The sequence below is a fragment of the Zophobas morio genome, unplaced genomic scaffold, assembly GCF_036711695.1.
Source record: "Zophobas morio isolate AGI-343-1 ecotype UQ-CSIRO unplaced genomic scaffold, CSIRO_AGI_Zmor_V1 ptg000004l, whole genome shotgun sequence".
In the NCBI taxonomy this organism is placed as follows: Eukaryota; Metazoa; Arthropoda; class Insecta; order Coleoptera; family Tenebrionidae; genus Zophobas; species Zophobas morio.
In genome coordinates this window covers 11868653-11893643 of record NW_026972109.1, presented here as the reverse complement: position 1 = coordinate 11893643, position 24991 = coordinate 11868653, and the positions used below count along the sequence as shown (strand labels likewise).

The 24991-nt window shown below is 35.1% G+C and overlaps 1 protein-coding gene across 8 annotated transcripts in view; it reads left to right on the top strand.

Annotated features, from left to right (window-relative positions):
• Rbp6 (RNA-binding protein 6) overlaps nt 1–24991 on the top strand; it is a 396054-nt gene that overhangs the window by 244690 nt on the left and 126373 nt on the right. For all 8 annotated transcript variants that reach the window (XM_064072936.1, XM_064072912.1, XM_064072896.1 and 5 more), the window contains one exon: nt 23124–23165. In XM_064072936.1, coding sequence (XP_063929006.1) covers nt 23124–23165 — 42 coding nt within the window. The remainder of the gene's footprint in view (nt 1–23123; nt 23166–24991) is intronic.

Here is a 24991-nt window from a genome sequence, read left to right as displayed (position 1 = left end):
TCCAGTTGTGTTGAATTTTTTTAGCAATGGAAGGGTTCACAAAAAAATTAGCTACAGGATTATTTTTAAAATCTATGTTACGTGGTATTAATTAAATCAAATTTTAGAATTCAGATTGTTTATAAAAAAAATTATAAACCTTTACAGTTTTCAAATATCTATATTTTAGTTTTTTCAAACAGAACCGATTTTATTACTATATCTAAATATATTTTTTATTGTCATTCTTCTAATAATATGTCGATGTGTCTCTTAAAATAGTAAAAAATAGCAGTAACGAAAATCAGAATCAGATGAAGTTATACAGTATTGGATGTTCTATTTGGAAAAACTGTATTTGAATTTTTTTAAAAACACTCTCTATATGACAATACCATCTCAAACAAAGCCTGTATCTTTATTTATCTCTTCACGCAATATTGTAACACAAATTTTAAAAATAACCCTGCTGCGATTTTTTTGTGAACCCTTCTACTGTCAAAAAATTCAAGAAAAGTGGAATAACGTGGCAACGTCGTATCAGAATTTAAAAAATAAACTGTTGTTGTAAAGCCTAAAAAGAGGTCAATCAAAATATCTAAAAATACATAGGGCGTTTCATTAAAAAAAAACTAAGTTGTGTGTTGTGCCTTAAAAGCAGAACACTTTGTATAGCTAAATATAATTTTAGAGTGTAGTCCTGAAGCAAAGGCACAATTTTAGTCTTTACTTTTTTTTCTGTTTCTAATAGTAACTCATCTGTACATACAACAATAATGGTTTATCTGCCTTATGAAATTTAATGTCGCTAAACACATCTATATATACAAGGTGAGACACTAAATGAAGTCAAAGACAGTTCTTTCAGGACTATATTGTAAAATTATTTTAACTATATAGAGTGTGTTCTGATTTTAAGGCGTAACACACAACTTAGTTTCTTTTTTTAATGAAACAACCTATATAACTTTACATATTTTGATTGACCTCTCCTTAGTTAGACTCTACTAGCACAATTTACTTTCAAAATTCTGTTATTCCAATTTTCTTGAAATTTTTTGTCAACAAAGAATCTAAACTGTAAAAAAGTGAAAAAAAATCGCCAATTGTAACCTGTTTGTTATACTGTTTGCTATAAGATGTATTTGTTATTTCGGAAGCAAATAATGCCAGCATGGGTGGGTGGAAATTAATAAATTTAACTTTTTCCTAAGTTTCAAATTTAGTTTTCTTACTTCATCTGGATGTTTTATTAATACATTTAAAATGTAGATATGCATACAGGATGTTTTTCAAATAGAACATTTCCATTTTATGAGAGAGTATACCATTTTCCAATAAAAGATCTGCCAAAATCAATCTTAGTAAGTACTAGCCCCGCCCACCCGCCCTCTTCTCATTGTAACGACTAATTTTATTTCTGTTCAATATAAAATGCACCTTTCATTAAGAGCAGATAAAATTAATCACTGAAATGGAGACGGGGTGGGTGGGCGGGGTTAATTATATGTTCTTCTGAAGAGCGGGAATGGGAACATAGAACCTAAACTGTACAAAAGTGAAGAAAAAATTGCTAATTGTAACTTGTTTGTTGTACTGTTTGCTGTAAGATGTATTTGTTATTTCGGAAGAAAAAAATGCACAATGATTGCGTGGGAATGACTAACTTTAATTTTTTCCCAAGTTTTAAATTTAGTTTTCTTACTTCATCTGGATGTTTTATTAATTCATTTAAAATGTATATATGCATACAGGATGTTTTTTTAAATAGAACACTTCTATTTTATGAGAGAGTATATCATTTTTCAAATAAAATATCTGCCAAAATCAGTTTTACCTTGGCAAATGCTAGCTTCGCCCACCCACCCTCTTCTCATTGTAACGACTAATTTTATTTCTCTTTAGTAGAGCAGATAAAATTAATCAAAAAAATGGAGACGCGGTGGGTGGGCGTTGTTAATGATATGTTCTGCTGAAGAGTGGGACTGGAAACATTGAACCTAAGCTGTAGAAAAGTGAAAAAAAATCGCCAATTGTAACTTTTTTGTTGTACTATTTGCTAAAAGGTGTATTTTTTATTTCGGAAGAAAATAATACCAGTATGAGTGGGTGGGAATGATTAAATTTAACTTTTACCTAAGTTTCAAATTTAGTTTTCTTACTTCATCTGGATGTTTTATTAATATATTTAAAATGTATATATGCATACAGGGTGTTTTTCAAATGAAACATCTCTATTTTGTGAAAGAGTCTATCATTTTCCAATAAAACATCTGTCAAAATCAGTCTTATCTTAGCAGTAGGGTCATTTTGAAAGTCTGTCTTACAATAATTTGTGGAAGGATAACTAAAAGTTCGCGTTTTATTGCGGTATCAATTAAATCAAATTTTAATATACAGAGTGTTTATAAGAAATTAACATTACAGTTTTGAAATAACCATATTTCAGTTGTTTCAAATGGAACATTCTGTATTTTATTACTGTATCGTATTCTATTCTTTGTCCTCGTTATTCTAATAAGTCGATGTGTTTCTTACAAAAGAAAAAAATCGCAGTAACTGTCAAATTCAAATATAGAAAATATACTCAACAAAAAAAAATAACAAAAATTATAATACGATGCAGTAATAACACATAGGGTGTTAGTTCAAATATGAAAAAACTGAAATATCGATATTTGAAAATTGTAATAATTGAAAGATTTTTTAAACAGTGTAATGTAAAATGTAACCTCATTTATACCACAACAAAGCACGTATCTTTCGTTATCCATTCACACATGTTTTAAAAATAACCCTACTGTGATTTTGTTGTATACCCTTCCATTGCGCAAATATTAAAAAAAATGGAATAACGTGGCAACGTCGTATGGTAATGTCAAAAATAAACTGTGATTGTGACGCCTAAGAAAAGATCAATTAAAATATTGCGACATAATTCCGGTGTGACGGACGGACGGTCCTGAATCTCGCCGATAACGTGTGGTGGCGGCACACTTGGGTGCCAAGCTTTGGGCTGCCAGTTCTCTCTCCGGGGGATGAAGCGCCGGGATTGTTCTCAAGCCGGATACACGGATCTGAGGTGGTGAGCGCCCGCGAAAAGACGAAAATAAAATAAAACGGCAAGGAATATTTTAAACAATAAATCAGGTTTATTCCCTGCCACCAGCTGCACGGCTAGAATAATAAAACTTAGGCCTAATCTTAAATAAAATAAATACAAAACGGTTTTACAAACAAAAATGAATTAAATGTCCGGCACGATCGTTCCTCCTGGGCGGCGACTTCCTTCAGGACGGGCTCCTCCTGGACTTGGGGGCGGCAACCTTGAAGCTGGAAATCGCGCGAGGACGGTACTGCGACCCGGGAGGGGAGCGCGGTGGCGGTACACGCCAACAGGTAGAAAACCCAAGACGGTACTTACGGTGGTTGGTTCAGGGTTTCTCCAACACTCAAAACTGCCAAAACTCCTTTTCCCCCAGCACTTCTACACACTATGAACCTTCAGCCAAGAATTCTCTTCCGCCGCGGCGATCGCGGCTTTACTCCCGGCTCTCACGGTACGCGTCACGGTTTCCGGCCCGCGAAAATTCGGTTCGTTACAATATGTAAACGTCTATGGGAAGCTTCCTTTAAAAATACTAATTTGTGTATTATGCCTTAAAACAGAACACTCTGTTTTAAGTTCAAAATAATTTTACGGTATAATCCTTAAAGTGGTCTTTTACTTTTTTCACTATCTCTAATAATAATGAGATATTGAGGAATGCGTGCTTAGTGACTCACCCTGTATATATAAAAGAGTAAATTAACTGATTAATTACATAACTAAATATCATCCGCCAGGAGATACCACTCGTCATTTGTGAAACAAACTATCTTAGAGAAGTACTAAGCATTTTTTTTAAGTAAATGCGACTTTCATACAATCTTTCATCCCCTATTTTACCTCCATAGTGGTGCAGTTTCCAAAAACGGAGAAACAAATAATTGCTAATTTGTAACCATAAGCCTAAATATTAAATTTCAAGCTTTTACTTTGAAAATGTGGGACGGAACGACATTAAGACTTTCATATTTTATTTTACCCCCTTAGGGAAGGAATTTCTAAAAATCTGGCCTTATTTTTTGTGTACATCATAAAGGGAACTTCACCTATGTACAAAATTTCGGCTTTCTAGGTCCAAGTGTTTGGGTTGGACGTTGATCAGTCAGTCAGTCAGTGGGTCACGACTTTTCTTTTTACATACAGGAGGCCCAGATAAAACGAAACAGACGTGACCGTAGGTACTGTACTTGATTATGTGAAAAATGCTCGAACAGGTCGAATTTTGATTCAAGGGGGACGTAAAACGTTATTATTTTCATTCTTTTACCTTCACCCAGGAACGAGGAGCGGCTATGAAATCAAAAATCTTACATGGCACTATGGATCTAAATGCATCTTGTTTGGAAGACCTATTAATTCTCTTTCGGACAGTATTTTAATTTTTTAAGTCGGTCGGTGGATTGGTTCCTGAGAAATTGTATTATGAAAAATCAATAAAATATCACCTCTTTTTACATACTCGTTAAGAATGTCAACGGAATAAATGTTCAAAATGACCACCATTCAGCTCCATACAAACATAACGTTATGCGTACCCCTTGAATCAAAAACAGTCAAATACATCGCATACTGTTCCGTCTGTTTCGTATTATTTGAGCCACTCTGTATATTGATGATTTACGGAATCATTCCCTACAAACAATGTACACATTTAGCTTGTTCATAATGTACCTAGACGTTTTTCGCACAGCATTTTAGTAGCAGAAAACTAAGGTGGCACGCCCAAATCTTAAAGACGCCATAGGATTACCATATCGTATTCATCTACCTCCTGCGCAGACGTTTATTCATAGATAGAATTGACGTACTTTCATGGTAATCCGAACGCGGCCAGAAAAGTTAGGTTCGCCACTGTAGATTTCCGCTACTATAGATACGGTCTCATTCATGCACTGGAACAAATCTTGACACTATCTATTAAAATAAAGGTGCTGAATATGGATTAAACTTTAATTTATGAAATACGCCTTTTGATGTAACAGAAATTGGATGTCTTTTTTGACCTTTTTACTTGTTGGTTCTTTAAGAGCATCTAACAAGAGAGATCATGGTTATTTTTTTCGCTTGACGCATCCGCATCCTGGTGGCGTGCATGTGCATGTACCTCCTCAAGCTCTTAATCCCCAGCCTTGCTAGCTACGTTTCGCGTCTCTCTCGATCTCGCTTCCAAGTTTGTTCCTACACTTCCTTTAACTCCTCGCCTTCCTTCGCATAGTATTCTTTCTTTTGGCACCGTCGCTCCTGTATACTAACTACATCGAACGTTATTTTGGATGTCTGTCGTGTCTGTTTTGTTATTGTAATAATTAGTCGTGAGATTTCGAGCATAACACAAAGCCCTTTTGTGCGCTAAGCCGTCAAAGTCTCGAAAACGAACCAGAACAATCCGCAAATGAAATGTGAATAATTTGAATCAGAGATAAGGAGACAAGGAAGCGCGCCCCAGTTGTGTTAATCAAAAGTATTCTTTACAATCGCGGAGCCGTAAGAGGCGACAGATTATCAAAAGCTCCCTTTGATTCCTCTCTCTGTCTCGCAGGCGCTTCGCGAACCTGAGCGAATTACGCCAAAGTGCAGCTTAGACTTTTTTTGCTTACGGGAACTATTCGTGAAGAAAAGGGGCGACAATTAGTAGTCGCAACGGAAACGTTGACACGTCTCGATAATGGCAAACGGAAGCGTTACCTTGGCTTATTCATGACTCACGAAACTGTATGGCAGTTTATAATGGCAAAGGCTTAGAGAATATGAGAATATTTCTTCTTGAAAGCGCATAAAAATGTAAATATTTGCATAATTGACACTCATTTCTGTATGCTACGATTAAAGCAAATGCGAGATTCTGAAAGACGCATTGTTAATTCTATTAAAATTCTTTATAATTTTAATTTAATTCGTTGTAAATTTGAAAAGTTAATTGTTGCACAACAATAAAAATTCATGAAACACGTCTCCAGTGAATAACATGCTGCCACTTAGTGTCCAAAAATTGGAACTTCTTTATACTCACAATGATTTTTAGTTCCCGAGCATAAGCTAAGCATGCTTTCTGTACGTTTCATGACCTCTAGAGTACGAAAAAATAGGTCCCTTGTTTTCGTTTGTCTGCTTTTTGTCTGTGTCGATTCGCATTAGACATTAGTAATACGATGTCATGTTGAAATTTTACAAAAGTAACTGTTACTTACATTTTATAAAATAACATCATACTCTATTTGTAGTTTATGATTCCGTGTTGAGTTTTTAACCTAGGCATCCAGATTTTTGAAAAAAGTCAAAATTGTATAACGTTTTACAATTTAACTTTGAAATTTCAAAACCGAATGCTATGAAATCTTGCAAACGTTTTAAAGTTATCGGGAGCCTAGTAAATTGTTAATCAACATTTATTTGTTCGTTGATTCCTTTCCAAAAAAAGTTGATGATGTCTAAAAATTTTACTGAATAAATCTAAAATTGCACAATATTGTGTAGTTGTGGTTTGTCAATGTACTCATATTTTTTAGAAATACTTATTCAGGGTGACTCAAAAAAATTAATAATTGGGGCGACAGTACTATTATTAATTAGTATTAGTATTACACTGCCAACTATTCAAGTTGATTGCTTCTTTACCTGTACTTTAACAACCCACACATTATTACTTTTACCTCGCAGGGATCATCATAAAAAAATTCTCAAAGTAAAATGTTATAATTTTTACTTCCCGAGCTTACCTAAGCAATTATTGTAATCGGGTCCATCGGGCGACTGGCTGCTTTAATTTTTACTTCCCAAGCGTAAGCAAAGGAAGTATTGTAATCGAGTCCGTCGGCCGACTCTCTACTTTTACGTTTTCTCGATCTTTCATGACCACTAGAAGACGAAGAGATAGGTCTCCCATTTCCGTCTGTCTGTCCGTTTGTCCGTCTGTCCGTCTATCCGTCTGTCTGCCGTCCCGGATTTTTATTATACAGATAATCTCCGAAAGTACTAGACCGATTGTTGTGCGATGACGTCACTTCAAAATTGTACATAGTAAATGGGTTTTAAATTGTATAAAATTACATAGTTCTATACATGTAGTTTACGACTCCGAATTGAGTTTTTACCCGAAACGTCCAGATTTTTGGAAAAAAAATCAAAATTCTAAGACAACATAAATTCTATCTAAAATGTACAAAATATGATGAGTCTTTTCTTGTGATTTATTATTCCGTTCATATTTTTTCGATTTGCATATATAGGGTGACCCAAAAGAATTAATGAATGCGTAAATGTATTTTATTGATTTAATCAGGAACTACAGAATCGAATGTTTTGAAATTTTGCAGATGTTTTAAGGTTATAAAGAGCATAATAAATTTTTAGTCAAAATATATTTGGTTATCTTCTCCAAAACACTGATGACGTCAGCTCAAAAGTTTGCCGAATAAATCCTATCTAGGATGTACAAAATATGATGAGTTTGTACGTGTAATTTATCATTCCATTCATCTTTTTTGAATGTGCATATACCGGGTCACTCAAAAAAAATGAATGCGTAAATTTATTTTATTGATTTATTCAGGAACTACAAAACCGAATGCTTTAAAATCTACTGCGAAAAGAAAACATAATAGGCATGCAGTCGTCACGTTTCCGACAGCGAGGGAAGTACTGTCTAAACTCTTTAGACCAATTTTTCTCGACGTTTAATGACCCATAGAGTACGTAAAATGAGATCTCCTGTTTTATTATCTCTGTTTGTCTGTCTGCCGTCCCACGTTCGAAAGTGGCGTTGTGTTTTTTGGTTTTATTTCCCGAGCGTAGCTAAGGAAGTATTGTAATCGAGTCCATCGGGCGACTGGCTATTTTCATATTTTTTTTAATCTACTTGTTTGTTATGAATTCGTTTCCAGATTTTCCTCAAGGTAGCCAAATTTTCGCAAAAAAAAATTGAAATTGTACAACAATCTTTTAGATCTTTACATGCGGAGTTCCTGCAAGGTTATTCGTTATATTATAGTGTTCGGAGGCGAAAATTGCGCAGGTTCGAATGTATGGGGTCTTAATTTTTTTATTATGAGTTGTATTATTAGCCTTGTACTGCACGTGTCGGATTTGACATAGGTGTTCTTGCTAATGTTGGTTGGCCAATTAATGCGTTCATATTTGTAGTGCAAATGTTAATCCGGTCCCTATCAGAGTTCCGGACCAAATATAGATAAGTGTATTTTCGTAACATAATGCGTTACAATGCTAGACAGTGGCGGAGTATGAGTGATTAATGAATTCAGAAAAACAAGATCTACAAGAATCTCTAAAAAAATATATAGCGTGTCATTAAAAAATAAGTGGGATACCGTAAACAAACAGAAACATTGTAGGGTTACTGGTATTACTTATCTATTTTTATTTTAACTTATAGAGGTTATTACAAATAAAAAGTCACAAAATAAAAATAAAGCCGGGTTTGTTGGACTGTACCTCAGGGGCGAGGGAAGTCCTGTTGAAATAACCTTCGACCAATTTTTAAATAAAGTAATAACTACAATTTTCAAAATAAACAAATTGACAATTATATATATATATATATATTGTGTGATAATTCTTTGATTATAAAACCGCATGGTATCTTTCGAATTTTTTTTTCACATGCGACCTCGTCTTATTGAATTCACAATTGTTGCATTTCCGTGTTCATGAAATTTTGCCAATGAATCTACATGTTTATTTTTACTTTGAATTAAATCAATCATCAATATGTCGAGTTATCCCTAATTATGATTACAATGACGCAAATATTTACTTTGCTACAGTATCCATCAACTAAATTTAATGAAACTATCCTGTCAAAATAAATTAGTACATTTACCTTTTGAACATAAATTCGTGTGCTCTATGTTTCTCTAATTAAAAAAGTACACGAGAAAGAATGTACATAGAAGTGACCTTTTTATTCACACTTAAAATATTTGTTGCCAGATCTTTAGAAGTTTTACATGACTAGGTCTACCGTTTTCGTTCTGTCTGTTGTCTGTCCTTGAGACGTATTTTAGGAATATCGTGTAAAAAGGTAACACACTAAAAAAATATTTAATCATCTCCACCAACAATTTTATAAAATAACACACTCTATACACGTGGTTTATCAATTCGCCTTTCGTTTTTACATTGTACATCCAAATTTTTGAAAAAAAAAAGTCATAAGTGTGTGACAAAATTTTGCTTTACTAACTTAATGTGCCTATCAAAATTTTGCAAAGTTATCGTAAGCATGATAACTTCAATCAAATCAAAATTTATTTTATTTATCCCCTCAAAAAATTGCAACGCCATCTCAAAATTTTGCTAGATAAATCGTATTTAAAACATAACAAAATATTATGGGTGCGTTCATGCTTTTTTGAATTACTTATATACAGGTGACTCAAAAAATTTATTGATCAATTTATTTTATGGATTAAATAAAAAAAAGTTTCATTAGCTAATGTCTGTCTTGTTTAATGTAAATGAAAAATGTTAATCGTTATGTATAATGTTACGTGTCGTTGGAAGAAATAAGGTATTAAAAAGTTATCACATTTTCATCAAACTAACGTCTTTCCAGGAATATTTTCATTAATTTAAAGCATAAATTGATATTAAAAAAAAATAACAATTTTAAAGTAAAATTTCGTTTGAATGCAAATAATCTGATAATTCACGGTCTGTCCGAAATGTAAATTGATAGAATTTGAAATAAAAGGCAACCTGATTTAGCTCCTTCATTCGCAGTTTGCGAGTATATAAGTGACTGGCTATGCCAAAATAATCGTCACGTGTTGTTAAAACAGACCCAATTCACCCGACACTGCAACGTGACAATTAACTCATTATTCCTTTGTTGTGATCGAAATCTTAAAACCGCGTTCTGATAAACCCCGAGTTGTAGACAAAAACCTGAATCCATCCCCCAAACTAAAATAAAAACAGAAATTAATTAAGTCACCGTTAGATGCGCTTGATTAAAACGTCACCCAAAAACCATTTCGCGCCGATATGTTCCTAGCATAAGCCAATCCCCCAGCTTCCTTTTTCTCGTCGCTTTTTCTTTAAAACTCTCCAAGTTCGTCCGTTCCGCTTTTTATTGTCTTATCCGCGGAGGGTTGCCGGAGGGGTCTTGTTCTAGTGGTACTGTAACCGAGTGGGTGGCGGCAATGAATCTTCGGCGGCGGGCGCGCCTGCAAATGATGGCCGGTCCTGCCCCGTGCTCGATGCCCATATATTAGCGTTGCCGATCGATCGAGACCAGACTCACTTGGTCCAACAGAATTACTACCATCGACCTACAACTGGATACAACATGCTACTACCAAACCACGATATAATCCGGCAGTCATTGTGACACGTGTCGCCCTCTTCAAACACTGACTTATTCTTTTTTAAGTGCGTTATTAAATTCTTTATTGGACAATCTCGTACGGTTACTTGTTTCAAACTTTCCCTCAACTTTGTTTTTGTTGGTGCGCCGGAAACTTCCTAAGTTGTGGGTTTTAAATTGCTGCTCTATTAAGCTCCCGCGCATAATTACCTTTTCATTCGTTTTGTATTGTTTTTCGACGTGTTCGAGGTCGTGGCGTGACGCTGGCAAGGTGGAATCGAGGAGGAATGGTTCTAATTTAGCCGGAGTCGTCTTTGTTTTTGACACATAAAGTTCTGTGATTTTGCGGGTTTATGCGATAACGAAGGGCAGAGGAAGTTGGGTAATAGACGTACGAACATTGTGATGATTTTCTTTGTTTACAATCGACGAACAACTAATAAGCTTTTTCAAAAATATTGGATATTCAGATTACGTTTGCCTTAAATACAAGAATACAATAAATATAGTTGAATCTCGTTAAAAACGTCACAAAAATCGAGTTATTAAAGTGTTGCCAAATGTAGAGAGTAGAGAGGTTAATATTAAAGCAAATAGAAATATATATAAATACCTATAAATAATTATAGGGTCGAAATAGGTCATGAACACGTGCCGCCTCTTAGTTTTGGACCTTACTAAATGGCCAAGGACACACGACAAATATCACACGCATCTGTATAACTGGTTGCCTAAATGCTTCATATCTTTTTAAAAAATAAAACTAAACCATCACAATAAAAAGAAAAAAAAAGTTCTGTAATCCTTTCGTCAATGCCCCGTGTTCAATTTCATGTTGCAACAGGAATTTTTGACTCCTGAGGAAATTTTGTCAAAGATGTTTCCGGATTCTGCTCAAGTCATCTCAAATCATCAACAACTTCCTCAGATACTGAAGGTCTTCTACGAGATCTCTCTTTGTTGAAACTGCCAGTTCGAACAAATCTGTTGACTTTACATCTCTAATGTGAGCCTCTAACGATGTTTCTTGAATTATTAAATTACGGTATTTGGCTAGATATTCTTGCTTACAAGCGGTTACAAAATACACCCACTCTTCGTTTACAAAGTCCCATTGCGATAACAAGACATAACAATGAAAGTGTCTTGTTCAACAGAATAAACCATTTGCACAGTCTTCTCATCCTAGCACAAAATAGTTATTTTTGTTACAAGTACTTAGAACATAGTTTTTTTTGGAACGAATCTTGCTGTTTCCGAACGAAACGAACTTTCCAAAAACACCTCAACAAATTTCTTAATACGACTAATGTGACCGTTTGCTCACATTAGTGGTAGATATTTCTCGAAAATACCATAGTAACCAGATTGACCAAAGCAAATAGTTGCCATGGTAATTTTTTAGAATTGAGTCCGAGAAAGACTCATTTTATGGACACTTTTGAGTCCGTAAAATAGTTGTTTTTGGGAGCGTGTATAAAAAACAAAATTTTCGTACGCAACCACCAAGAGTTTCAAAGACGACTGTTTTGTTGTTTTTACAATTACTGTAATTCACACTTGAAAAATATAATAAAAACAACGACTTTAAATGACAGGTTACAAATGGCATTAATGACAAGTGGGAACTGTCATAATGAGGCATAATTTCAGCGAAGCGTGATTTTTGAAATCCATGCCTAACTACGCTTTTAGAATCTTTTATAAAAACTCTGTACAATACCTATTGTTTCTACAATATAGATCGATTCTCTCTAGTCAATCAGATCTCTTCATAATTAAGAGATCGGGCGAGGTAACAGTTAAATTTAATGACAAGTTGAGTCCCATACAGAAATGGAGTGAAAAATGGTATGGATTGCTATAATGTGAGAAAAAATATGTGATAACTATAGTTTCACAAATGTTTTTTGGCACAATGTTCACAGGGAAGTGAAAATCGTGCCAAAATTTTGGTAGAACACAATTGGTATGCTATTTTAAAACCTGTGAAAATCCTTAAAAATAACTATTTGTGCTTCTGGTAGTTTGTTTTTGAAAAAATCTGGAAGAATTTTGGGAGCTTCCGTCAGTTTGTTTTTGAAAGAAGTTGAAAGAATCTTGGGAGCCATTTGTGTTTTGTTTTTGAAAATATTTGGATGAATAATGGGGCCTCTGGTGTTTTGTTTTTGAAAAAACTATGAAAGAATATTGTGGTTCTTAGAGCCTTTTTAAGAATTGAAAAAATTTTAGGGACCTCTGTTTTTTATGTAATTGAATTTTAAAAAATCTGGAAATTTTTAGGAATGTCTTTAGAATCATGGGGTTCCTAATGTATTTTTTTAAGAATTTAAAATTATCTTGGACCACCTGGTGTTTTGCTTTTGAAAAAATTTAGAATAATTTTGAGGGCCTCTAGTGTTTTGTTTCTAAAAAAATTTGAGAGAATCTTGGGGGTCTGTAAGGTTTTGTTTTAGAACTAATTGAAACAGTATTAACATTATTATATTATTAATGCTCTTATTATGCGTATGTATTTTTGTTACTTTTCGGGCCTTCCTTCTAAGGAACCATTGAAATCGAGTTCATCGGGCGACTGGCTACTTTTATATTATCTCGACGTTTCATACCACTTACAACACGAAAACATAGGAATTTTCTTTTCGTCTGTCTGTCTGCTGTCTGCCGTTTGCCGTCTTGTGTTTTATTAGACATATGTATAATCTTCGAACCTACCGGACCGATTGTTGTCAATTTTGCATATTTATTAGGAATATCATACATGTACTACACTAACCAAAATTTGTCTGATCATCCTCACCAACGTCGTCTTTCTGTTTTAAAATTATTTAAATGTTATACGTACTCCTATACTTGTGGTGTATAAATTCGCTTTGAGTTTTTTCCCTAAACGGCCAAATTTTCGCAAAAAAGTTAACACAGTATAATAACAATTTACCACACTCTCAGGATGTAACCTTGCATAGTCTTGCGGTTCTGATGTCAGCACGCCCACCGGCGGTCGCATGTTCGATGTCAAACTTGGTCGTTTTTTATTCTCTTACACTCTGTCTAGTATTATCCATGTTAATGACCCCATCACAAATTTTTTATTGATCAAATTAAGAACAAGTCACTACATCTTCACGAAAAGTTGAGAATAGGAATGTCTTTATTCAACAGTTATAAAATAAGAGTATAAGAGTATAATAATAATAATATTCAAAATATTTTGTTCGATTATGCCTTAATTAATATTTTTAGTCCTCTGTTTTGATGAGAAAAACTGATTCAAATGAAACAAATGTGTACGTGAAATGTATTGTAATATATAAACATAAACAATTGAAGTTAAGCATGTTATTACTCTTGAGAGGCTATTTTTTCCGTTGGTTCTCTGGGTTAAACATATCTTACATTGTCCATACTTGTACTACCTTTCCGTGAAATATGCGCAGGGGCTGGTTTTTAATTTATAGAGGTTATCACAGAACAAAAATCGCAAAATCTAATTTTATAATTTTTCAAACAAGCAGGGTTTGTTGGACTTGTAATCAGACGCAAGAGGGAAGTTCTGTAGAAAAAACTTCGATCAATTTTTTAATATAGCAACACCGAAAACCCAACCGGGGTAACGCTTATAAGATTTGCATTTTAAAAAGTAAATTTTTTAGTTAACGTTATTTATTTTTTGAGGTTCTTATAATAAGCAGTTTAGCTGAAAGTAATTATTACATAGTTTTATGGATTTATTTCTTTTTCTAATTACGTAAATATTGCACAGTCAATACTTCTATTTGTTCTGATTTTTTGAGGTTATAATTTCTAGCACAATATGTTTGAAAGAGCCAGGCCGTGGTATTATAAAAAATCGGCTCTCTTTGATGCATTTTTTTTGGCAAAATTGTTTTCTAAGTTTTTAGGCAAAAATGCTTCATTAACCTGTTTAACATTAAAAACTGATTACGGTAAACGGTAATTTAACCAAGGTTTATTATAATTAAGAAAACTTTATTAATCATAGACTCTCACTAAGGTTTCATGCCAAAACTGCTTAGATTTATTAAAAATTTTTAGTTTATATTTTTGTTAATTTGTCGTTAAAACTCTTAATTTCGCGAAAATCACTTTTTTAATAGTAATTTGGTTATCTCATTAGTTGATTTCTTCGATATTGTTTATGGTATAACTTGTATAAATAAAAAAAATATTATTTCAAATTATATTGTTTTAATTTGCAGCTCTCTTTCAAAATTGACGCTTTCTTCCTCTACGTGTTCTTGCAAAAATGTTCACAAAATTTTGTAATGGAAAAATTCACGTTAAAAAAACGCGTAGGACGGTTTTTTACTTTTATTTTAATATTACATACATACCTATCTTTATTTTAACTTATAAGGGTTATCATAAAAATAAAATTTTCAAAATCAAATTTTATAGTTGTTGGAAAAATCTTCATTTTATTATACTCTAGAGGCGAGGAAAGTTCTGTCGAAATAACCTTCGACCAATTTTTATGTGATGGAATCTGAAAGTATCTTGAAATCTTTAGTGTGTTTAGAATCTTGAGGTCTCAAATGGATTTAAAGAATTTAAAAAAAAAAATGAATAAAAAAGCGCCTAGCGTTTTGTATTTGAAAGAGATTAAAAATACCTGGGGGGGGGGGGGGTATCTAGTATTTTGTTTTAGATCTAACTGTAGTAATATTATCGATCTAAAGAGAAAGTGGCCTCTTCAGTGGACTTGTAGAAAATACCATATCGGGTGATTTTTTAAATTTTTGCACTAGTTGACTAGGACGCTGATATCATCCCTTTTAATTGCACTATATGGTAATACATATAATTAATTATTAACGGTTGAAGGAAATCATCAGATTAAAATTTAACACCGCTTTTCACTGTTTTGCCAACTTACGTCAGTTTCAAAGTAAACCCTCACCTTTTTGAATTGTTTAATTTGTTCGTTTTACCGCTAGAGGTCAGCGACTTGTGGAATCTTCTTAGTATACTCTGACCAAGAAGTTAAAACTTTGTGTCGTTGTTAAAGGAAATAATTTAAGTTTAATTGAGTCTTGGAAGTAATGCATAATGAAGCACAAACAAACTTTCATGCTCTGTTCAGATAAGAAACTGCTCGAACATTGTAATTTTTTCTTCGCAAATTCGACGCATCGAGATAAAGTGGTTCGAATTACCAAAGATTTCGAGTTATTATTGAAGTAAAACTTTTAGACTTTTTAGATGCATTTGGAATAATCTTGGTGCTACGTCCAGTCAAATTTATGAGTTATAACGGATTTTGGAGTTTTATCTTTACTGTTTTGTACAATCTTTAGCTGTGATTTTTTTTCATTCCACGATCGACTAGTCGATTTTGAGCCACCGCAAGAAAAATTCAAGCTGAATTTATCAGTTTTTTACGAACGGCCATTTCTGATGCCCCACTTTTGGATGGTCGGCTCGAGTGGTTCTGTTCATTCTCCGAACAATCGCGCACCGATTGTCGAAGGCGTTAATCCATCGACGTTCTGTAATTAATTAGTGAAATTATTCGTTGCGCGAATAACGAACGTCGTTAATGAGGACAAAACAAGCATAAGAACGTCAGGTTTGTTGGCGCGCAGCGCTCATTAGCGAATTGTAGGAATGAATTTGTAGTGGACTCGTACGCCATTCTTGAATCCGGAATGATTCGATACGAGAGCATTTCATCCGATACTGCCGTAATTGGATAAAATAATTGCGAGAGCGCGTATACCGACCGAGTGAACCGTGTATCAATTTAAAAAATGGCGAACAGTCCAAATTAAATTCTTCCTTTCTATTTGAATAGGATATTATTTCAATTATCAGTTTCACCAGATCACCACTTTCTGAGGTTTAACGTCGCTCCGTTCCCGTATCCGATAACCAAATTAAACTCGTTTAGTCGAAAATTCTAGACGAACGACTTGAATTAAAAAGAAAAAAAGCGAAACAACGCCGGGGGGTTCGGTTACGCGCATGAAACAACCGCCCGAGTCGCGTGGCAGCCGCCGGCGACTCAACCAGCGATTCTTCATCTTCAGCATTCGAAACGTGGCCGTTGTAACGTGAAACAAAGATACCAATTAAATTTGCCTGCATATGACCGACATGAAAAGATTCCACTCGAGGCGTTTGTTAATCGAATTATGTAAAGGGCAGCATTGCGGATTCAACCTTTTACATTCGAAAATATTCCCCGAAACGAAATTTACACTTAAATGCTGAATTAACTTTATTTGGACAAGCTCAATTTTGTACAAGCGGTTGATTTTTATTTTGACTTTTCAATGAGCTTTCGCTGTTACGATTTTTCCACGGTGAATTGTTGATAGGACGTCGAGCAGAATATGATTTTTATGTAGCGTTATTTTTTCTGAAATGTCCGCATTATAACCGACACTTCAATTTAAATCTCATTAACATATTCACGATTTCTGGGACCGTCCATAAAAATGGCTCGATTTGCGCAACGATTTCTTCTTGAGTTTTTTTTTGAGGTGAATTATGCGAAGTAACCAAAAACTTAACAATCGATCTTGGAAAGACTTCAGCTTTGACGCGACGCTCGCTGGTTAATTGGATAAACCAATTTGTTATTATTTCCACCATATTTAATGGAATTTTAGAACGGGGCGGGAATAAAACGGAAAACGTACGCTCAAGTTCTGATTTTGTTTGTTCACAATTCCACCTTCCTTGAAATTAGATTAAAAACTGGGTCAGGAGCTGAATTAATTAAGGGAAATTAAGATTTATTAAAAATCATTTATTAAGTTTGTTGCGAAGTTGCGACCAAGGCTTGGCGGCAACGAGTTTTGCACCACTTACGTATCAAATTTATCCTAATTGTAGCTTGATATTAACTTAAATTATTAACAGAAGACAAAAAGAACTCGGAGAGAAGTTAGTTTTTTGAAAACACCTCTTTGTATTAGAAAACACCGTTTCTCAGACTTCGTTAACTGTTAACTTAATTTCAAGGAAAAGGTCTTTACAAATTCTGTAATTCCGAAGTCGTTCTGAAGCTATATTGTACCTTATTATTTAAATATCACCCGATATTCAGTAGTGTGAATAATTAAGTAGCCAAATTTTGGTTAGCGCTTTTCCATTTACATGATATTCCTAATATTCATACAAAATGTTACAATAATCGGTACAGTAGTTTCGGGTACAGACACACAGACAGGCAGACAGACAGACAGATAAACAGACGACAACGAGATACCTATTTATTTCTTTGTACTCTAGAGAAGAGAGAATGAAAATACTGTTAATAATACTGGGTAACCCTGTATATTTGGTAATGGTATGCGTTCGATTAGACGTTTGACGAGCCATCGAATCGTGTGTTTCCTGCTTAAGCATATGGTATTGGCGAATTCGTTCTGTTATTCAGCGTCCGTTATATAGCTCCATCACAGTGTAAAAGTGAATTTGAAATGATTCGATGAAAAGCGAGGTGACCCGAGGGGACGAAATCCTCGGCCATCGATCAGATTAACGATGTTATATTAATGTTGTTTTCGATGTCCAATCCCTTCCGTTCTTTCTCTCCATTTTTTTGTCGGCATCGCGTAAGTTTATCCGATGCGGCGTCACACGTGCACTTTGGGGTGGTTAACTTCTCCACTTACCCCTATCTCGCTTCGGCCGCCTATCCGGCATGCAAAGCCCGGTAGAAACTCTCACTAAGCTGATTTAAAACCATTCTCTTTGATTAAAGGATTCCACCAGCCACACACGCTACGTTCTGTCGCTGTTTTATTTATTACCAGATATGTTTGCCTTTGAAACTGAAACGTTTCCAGTTAAGGCTTTTAAAAGAATATTCAGTTCTGGCGGATAGCCTTTTTTAACCGAATTAAAAACGACGGTAAACGTCAATTTGTTTTTCGAAAAAACTGCCGAATGCCAACCGAGACGTAAAAATGTATTTACAACGCGTTTAATCACTCTAATTGGGGGTAAGTTTTCTTTTATCTCATGAATATACGGCACTTTGTAGTCTTTTAATCACATTATATCAAACGAGAAAGAGGGAAAAGGGGAAAGAAACCGGTTTTGGTCGAGGATGATTTTACCTAAAACGCGAAAAAATTTCAGAGGAAGTAAATATCATTTATTAATTCCGTTCGTGGCATAAAGCTAAGGAATAATAAAAAGGGGCGATAAAACATAGAGGAGTCGGGATGAACAAATATGGCTAGCCATTTTTATAACCGCGAACATAAAAAGTCTGCGACTTTGATAAAAGCAGGTGAAGAGCATCCAATCGAAGATTCTAAACTTGTACTATTGCGCCATAAACATTATTTTTAATAAAGTTATACCCCGTAACAAAAAATATATGCTTGTACTACAAGTTAAATATTACATTATTATGCCTCACTATGACAGTTCTCACTTGTCATTAATGTCATTTTTAATAAGACATTAAGCATTTAGGCAACCAGTTATACAGATGCATGTGGTATTCATCGTGAGTCCATGGGCATTTAGTAAAGTCTAAAACTGAGAGGCGGCATGTTTCCATGATCTGCTTCAATATTTAGTATTTATCCATACCCCGGGAAGATAATTTTGTGTGGCACCAATTTTAATTCCTATGGAACATTGTGCTAATTTGAACACAGCAAGTTGCAGCAGCAGAATTGCAAATGTGTGCATTTTAACCCGGAAGATGGATGCAGAGTTCTTCGAGATGAGTGCGAGTTCGCAGTGAGAGAATTAGGTGCTTTGTTTCTAAAATAAACTTAGAAGAATTTAGTGTACGTTGATGAACAAATGCAAAAAGTAGGAGTTCCTACTCGAAAAATTCGAATTGATTTTTAAATTACGTTGTCGCTTTTAGAACAGTGGAGTATAACGAGTAAGGGAATTAAGATAAAAAATTAAATGTTCTATCAGAATCACAATCAAGTTAATTAAACTGGTTCCTGGTGGCGCAGGAGCAAATCGTACGTCTAAGTTTCTGGTTGCTATTAAAATAGAATAATTGAGAAAGAAAAGTAGAACTATCACGGTTGTAATTTAAGTTATCGGAGTCTTCCACGCGGACGCATCGCAAAATTAAAATAATAATAAAATTTTAGAACAACGGGAAACTAAAGAGGAAGAGTCTCCATTTCCTTCACTTATCCTGACAGTAAAATAAAAAGATAAAGTCGCTCTTTCAAATTTTTATTACTTAAAACGTCATTACGCGCATAATGAGATTTCTTTTGACTCGAACGAATTTATCAAGTTAAACATTGAAACTTTTTAATACAAAGAAATAAAATTATAGCCACCAATAATTGCGTCTGTGTTTTTTTCTCGTTAAACTTGCATCCGAATAAATCAGTTTGAATAATATTAGAACGAGTTTTACGACGCAATAAACTCCCAGTTTAAGACACGTCCTTATCATTTTCAAACTCACTTCACCGAGCTTTTTACTCGGTTTTTCTTTGTCAAGTAAAAGCTGCATTTCTTTGTGCTAAAATGTATGGTGCATGATTAAAAAGCCGGGCTTTCTTTATAACAGTTTTATTTCCCGACGAACACTTACAGAGAATACATAATTAAGGATCAATTTCAGATAAAGGGAACAATGCACCTTTATTTATCCGCTGGCCGATAACATCTGCACCTCCGACGGCCATTTTGAAAGAAAACCGCAACGAGCCAATAAAACCAACATAAAATACCTTCGACGACTTTTAACGCGTCGTGACGATCAGACGAGTTCTTTGGTAATACGAAACCGCCCACAACTTTGTTAACATATAAATTAACTTCACTGACACACATATATACCCAAGGCGAATACCGAGCGCTAAAATAACATTTCATTCATGAGAACGCGATAATTTATTGGGACAATACACGCGGTTCGCCATGAAAGAATCCGGAGCGGAGCGGGATTTAGCCCGGAGTTTCCTAAGTCCGGGGGGTTTTAAAAATGGCGATTTCTTCCATGCTCTATGGATTCGTTACCCGCAGGGTCACACTTGTGCGTATCTGGAAGTAACTTAAATCAAGAACTGGATTCTTCTACACAAGTGAAACGAATCGGAAAAAAATTGAATTGATGCGGTCGAGCTAATCCGTATTTGTTTGACATTTTCCTCAATGAATTATTATTATTACAGTTATACTGAAGGTCACTGTGCTTTCATACATGAAATTAGAGGAAAAAGTTTGCAATTGTGGTTATCGCTTCATCAAACCGCACCAAGTGAGATATAATTCTAAAAAATGGTCTTAATGTCTTTTAGGCATTTTCTAAACGTCGAACTCCTTTATTCTTTTCACAGTCGTCTTCCTACACTTTTCAACTTTTGAGAATGCCCGAGGGCTGCTTCCATCCCTCGTAAATTAACTTAATTGCTCGAAATTTCACTCTAAAAAATAAAAACACAGGGATTTTAATGAATACCACCCGTCTATTTGCGTCCGTCAAACTTAAAATAAGGTCTCAAAAGATAAAACGCCCATAATATAATCCCTGTTAAAATTTCATTTGTGCGCTCGTGTTCACGTTGTGATTGCCACTATGCTGCCTGAGAGGAATGCAGTTTAATTGAGTTTTTTAGTTGATTTTTGCAACCATTTAATTAAAGGATTTACCACGTTTTATTTTAAATCTGGATTTGTTAATCTGTTTGCCGTCCATAATAAAATCCCGACGTAACGCTGTTTATGCACAAAATATTTACATTCACGCAAATAAAATCAAAAACAAATTGAAATTAAATTGGTTTAAAAGTGGAAAATAACGCAAATGGAGACCGCTGAACTCAAACAACTGGGACATTTAGTTGTAGAGGAGTGGTGTTAAATTAACAAAGTTGGCGTCACAAAGAGAATACTGGGCTTCGGAAAAGAAACAAAACTGCGGTGTTTAGTAAATATATTCTCGAGTATTTTTTGGGCCACGTGTTGTGGACAGTGAGGAGAAAGTGCGGTAATATTATTCACGAGTTGGTTTTAATTATTTCCAAAAATAGTATCCAGATGTCGCTAATTGATGTTGATAGTTTTTATTATCCAACACAGCGATATTTAAATTCAAATGCATGCGATAAGCTAATTTAATAAAATTGTTGACCATTATAATAATTTAAATATTAACACATTTAACATTTGCATATCCCTCAAATGTAACGCAACGGTTCATAAAACACGCAAATATGCTGTAATTGTCGTAATAGTTGGCAATAAACGAACGCCACATGTTATAATTCAAGACTGATTACAGCGGCAATTATTATTATATTAGAGCGGATAAACCTAATATTTAATTATTACCATACAACAACAATCGATAACGGATTAATGGTACCTTTTCGAAACACGTTCCACGTCGAATCTAAATTTATTTTTGTGAGGCATTCAAACGAAAAACACGCCGACACACACCAATTCTTGGCTAGGATATCGCCAGAATCTATAACAATTCGTCATTATTTATACACGAAATTATGGGAATAAATATATTTTTTGCACGAAAGCTCCTGTTCCCGAAAACTCGTTAGCCATAAGTCAGCACGCATCAGTTGTTTGCGTCCCGGACGCATTTTAATCCCGTTGTTTGGTCCCCCCCTGATCGCTTTTATTCTTGAAACAATGCTCTCGACCCATTTTTTAACCGACTTCCCTTTTAATGTGTCTTTCTTTTTTTCCCCGCAATTTATTCGAAATCCCGAAACAATCTCATCGATTTCATTTGTCTGGGATACAGCGGCGGGAACATTGAGGGGAAAATCACACATCTGAACGTCTATATACGGTTAAAACAACAGTCTGTAATTTTATCATCATGACGGGTATTTTCACTTTTTATCTATCCAACCGCAACGCGTCAGGCCCTCACTCGCAGCTTTAAACTGCGTACTGTTTTTCTTGTGGTATTTCTAGTCCTGATAAAATGTCTAGACGTTCGCAGTTGTCAAACAACTACCGTTTCTAGACATCTTACAACGTCTATAAATATTTAAAATGGAGAAATGCTTCACTCATCCTACTTTATCAAAGTGATACGAACAACAGTGTTGTAAGCTACTAAAAGCATGTGACTTCTTTTGGGTTTGTTCTTTCTGAAGGAAAAGGATCTTAAATATTATAATTTTATAGTTAAGAAAAAAGTTTAGCCCAAATATGTGTGGCAAGGTACCCTCCGCCGCTGTCTTGAAGAGCGTCCCATATATGCATAAGCATATGTGGCTCCCTATTTCCCCAGATTGTTATTATCAATGTGCTGAGCGTTCCCGGTCGGACCGTATATTACCATGAGAACTCCTCAAATAGTCACTTTATTTTATACAAAGAATCCGAAATCGGGGGAAGTGCGATCGACTAACGCCTCTTAAAAGTGTTGCCGGATTCGCATTACTGAGGCCATTTGTGGGGGTGGGTTTCTTTTTAAACGTGTGTGTGTATGTGTGCGCGCTAAAAGGGTGGCAAGGGGTGAAAGGGACTCAGCGCGTGTCTTGCGTGGTGGCGCTGGAAATGCTGTCTTTTGATTGCCCATAATGCCGCCCGTTAGACTCGAAGACGGAAGGAAATGAAACAGAATAATTCAAGCAATTCGTTTATTGCCACTCGTAAAACAAGCAGAATAATTAAGGAGACCCCTTTTTATTTACTTTTATATCTGCCGTTATTTGCCTAATTCTAGGACCTTCCCTTAATAAATCGTTTCTCTTTTCTTTACAGATTGACCCCAAAGTAGCGTTTCCAAGGAGAGCACATCCAAAGGTGAGTACGAAGCGGCATTTTATGTTTTCCGAGAGCTACACGGTGCTATAACCGAAAGAGAAAATTCTACAAAGTTTGTTCAAAATTTGTTTTTTGGAAATAAGTAAATAATTGATGGAAAAATGGTGGATGCGCCGGGCTAATCTAAAAGCTTTTAAACTTTAGCTGCACTACACTAACCCAACATTGGTTTTAATTTGTAAAGTAACATGTTATTTGTTTTATAAATAATTAACTAGGTACCCAATTAGTGTACAGGGTGATTTATAACTTTGTGCTCAATACCTATTAGGTTTTCACCTAAGTTCTGCCTAAAGTTGTCACTGACGCTGTACATTTCATTAGAAATCTAATTCGTCTGGAAATTGTTGTTCGAGTCAAACCAGTGTTGTCTGAAAAGTGAAAGATGCAAGTGAGTTGTTTTGTAAATACGTTATAAATACAGCGTCCGTGATGTTGAAGAAAAGTTTGAACCAGAACTATCCGTGATGAAGGATGTTTTGCAACTTTATTACAAAACTTTGTGAAAATTTCGTTAAAGACGCTATTTTCGTTACAAATAGCTGAAAACTTGGGTGTTGCGAAGTACGAAAGATGATTGCTTTAAGAGGGTTTTACGTATGCTATAAGTATTCTAATTAGATTTGCTTAGTTGTTGCATTAAAGACGAGTAGGTTTAATTAAGTTTGACGATATGTAATCAATAACGTAAGGTCTATTTCTCGATGGTAGTTTGTTTTCTGGCTTAGTTTTGATCGGAACAATCAGTATTCATACACCAGGGCATACTAGGCAACACAACAATCCTACGGTTCGAGAGTCGGCGAATTAAGCCGAAATACAAAGTTAATTCGGAGCGGTGTGCAGATTTTCCATTTCCCAAAATAATTAATCTTTTGAAAGAAAAAGGTCGCTTTTTGACGCGGATTAAAATTTCGAGATATATTACCGTCTGGAAGCAGCAGCCGTCAGACTAAGGCGACAAAGTGACGCAATTATAATTACTCGTAAGTACATGCAAAGTTTTGAAAAGAAGTAGTCTGCATGTCATACAAAAAGACGAACAAAAATGCACCGGCTTTTCCATTTTCCACTTAGCGTAATGAAAGCATTTATAAAAGTCGTTTAATCGTCGCCCGTTTATGAAGTCGTTTGTATGTCGGGCTGCTGAGCTCACGGAAGACCAAATATTAGATTATTTGAAAACTCGGCAGCTTCCGGCGCCTTTCTTGTCAATATTAATTAGACTTGTAGATTTTTAATTACGATATATTACAACGGGGACGAGAGCTCGTTCTCCTACAAAATGGAAAACCGTCAACAAGTTAAGCTGGGAGTTCCCGAGCGCACTGGTTTAATTTCACAAATTTAACACAATTACAATTAAGCGCAAAATAACGTCATTAAGCAGATGAAACAGAGTGGCCCGCATAGCGGCTGTTTACTGGGGGGCTCTTCTTAACTTCGGAAACCCGGATTTCTGAGGTGCTGCGAACTACAGCTGCAATATATTACCTAATTCCGGATTCCGGATTCGAGCAAAAGGACGCTTTATATATGGCCACGACCCGGCATACAAACAATACACCTACGCAACACCTAAATCCGCACAATCATCGAAAAATTAAAATAACCGCCCCGGACCGGAATTTGCATGCTCGTCCTGCGTCATCCATTTTCCCGACATGACATTTCGCGACGCTTTAATACTCGCCTTCAATCCATTGATACTTCGTAAAGTGTCTGAAAAAAGCAGTCGTACCAGTTATCCACAATTACGTAACTCGTGGTAGTTTGCACGCCCGACCGCCGAAATTCCTCCGCAT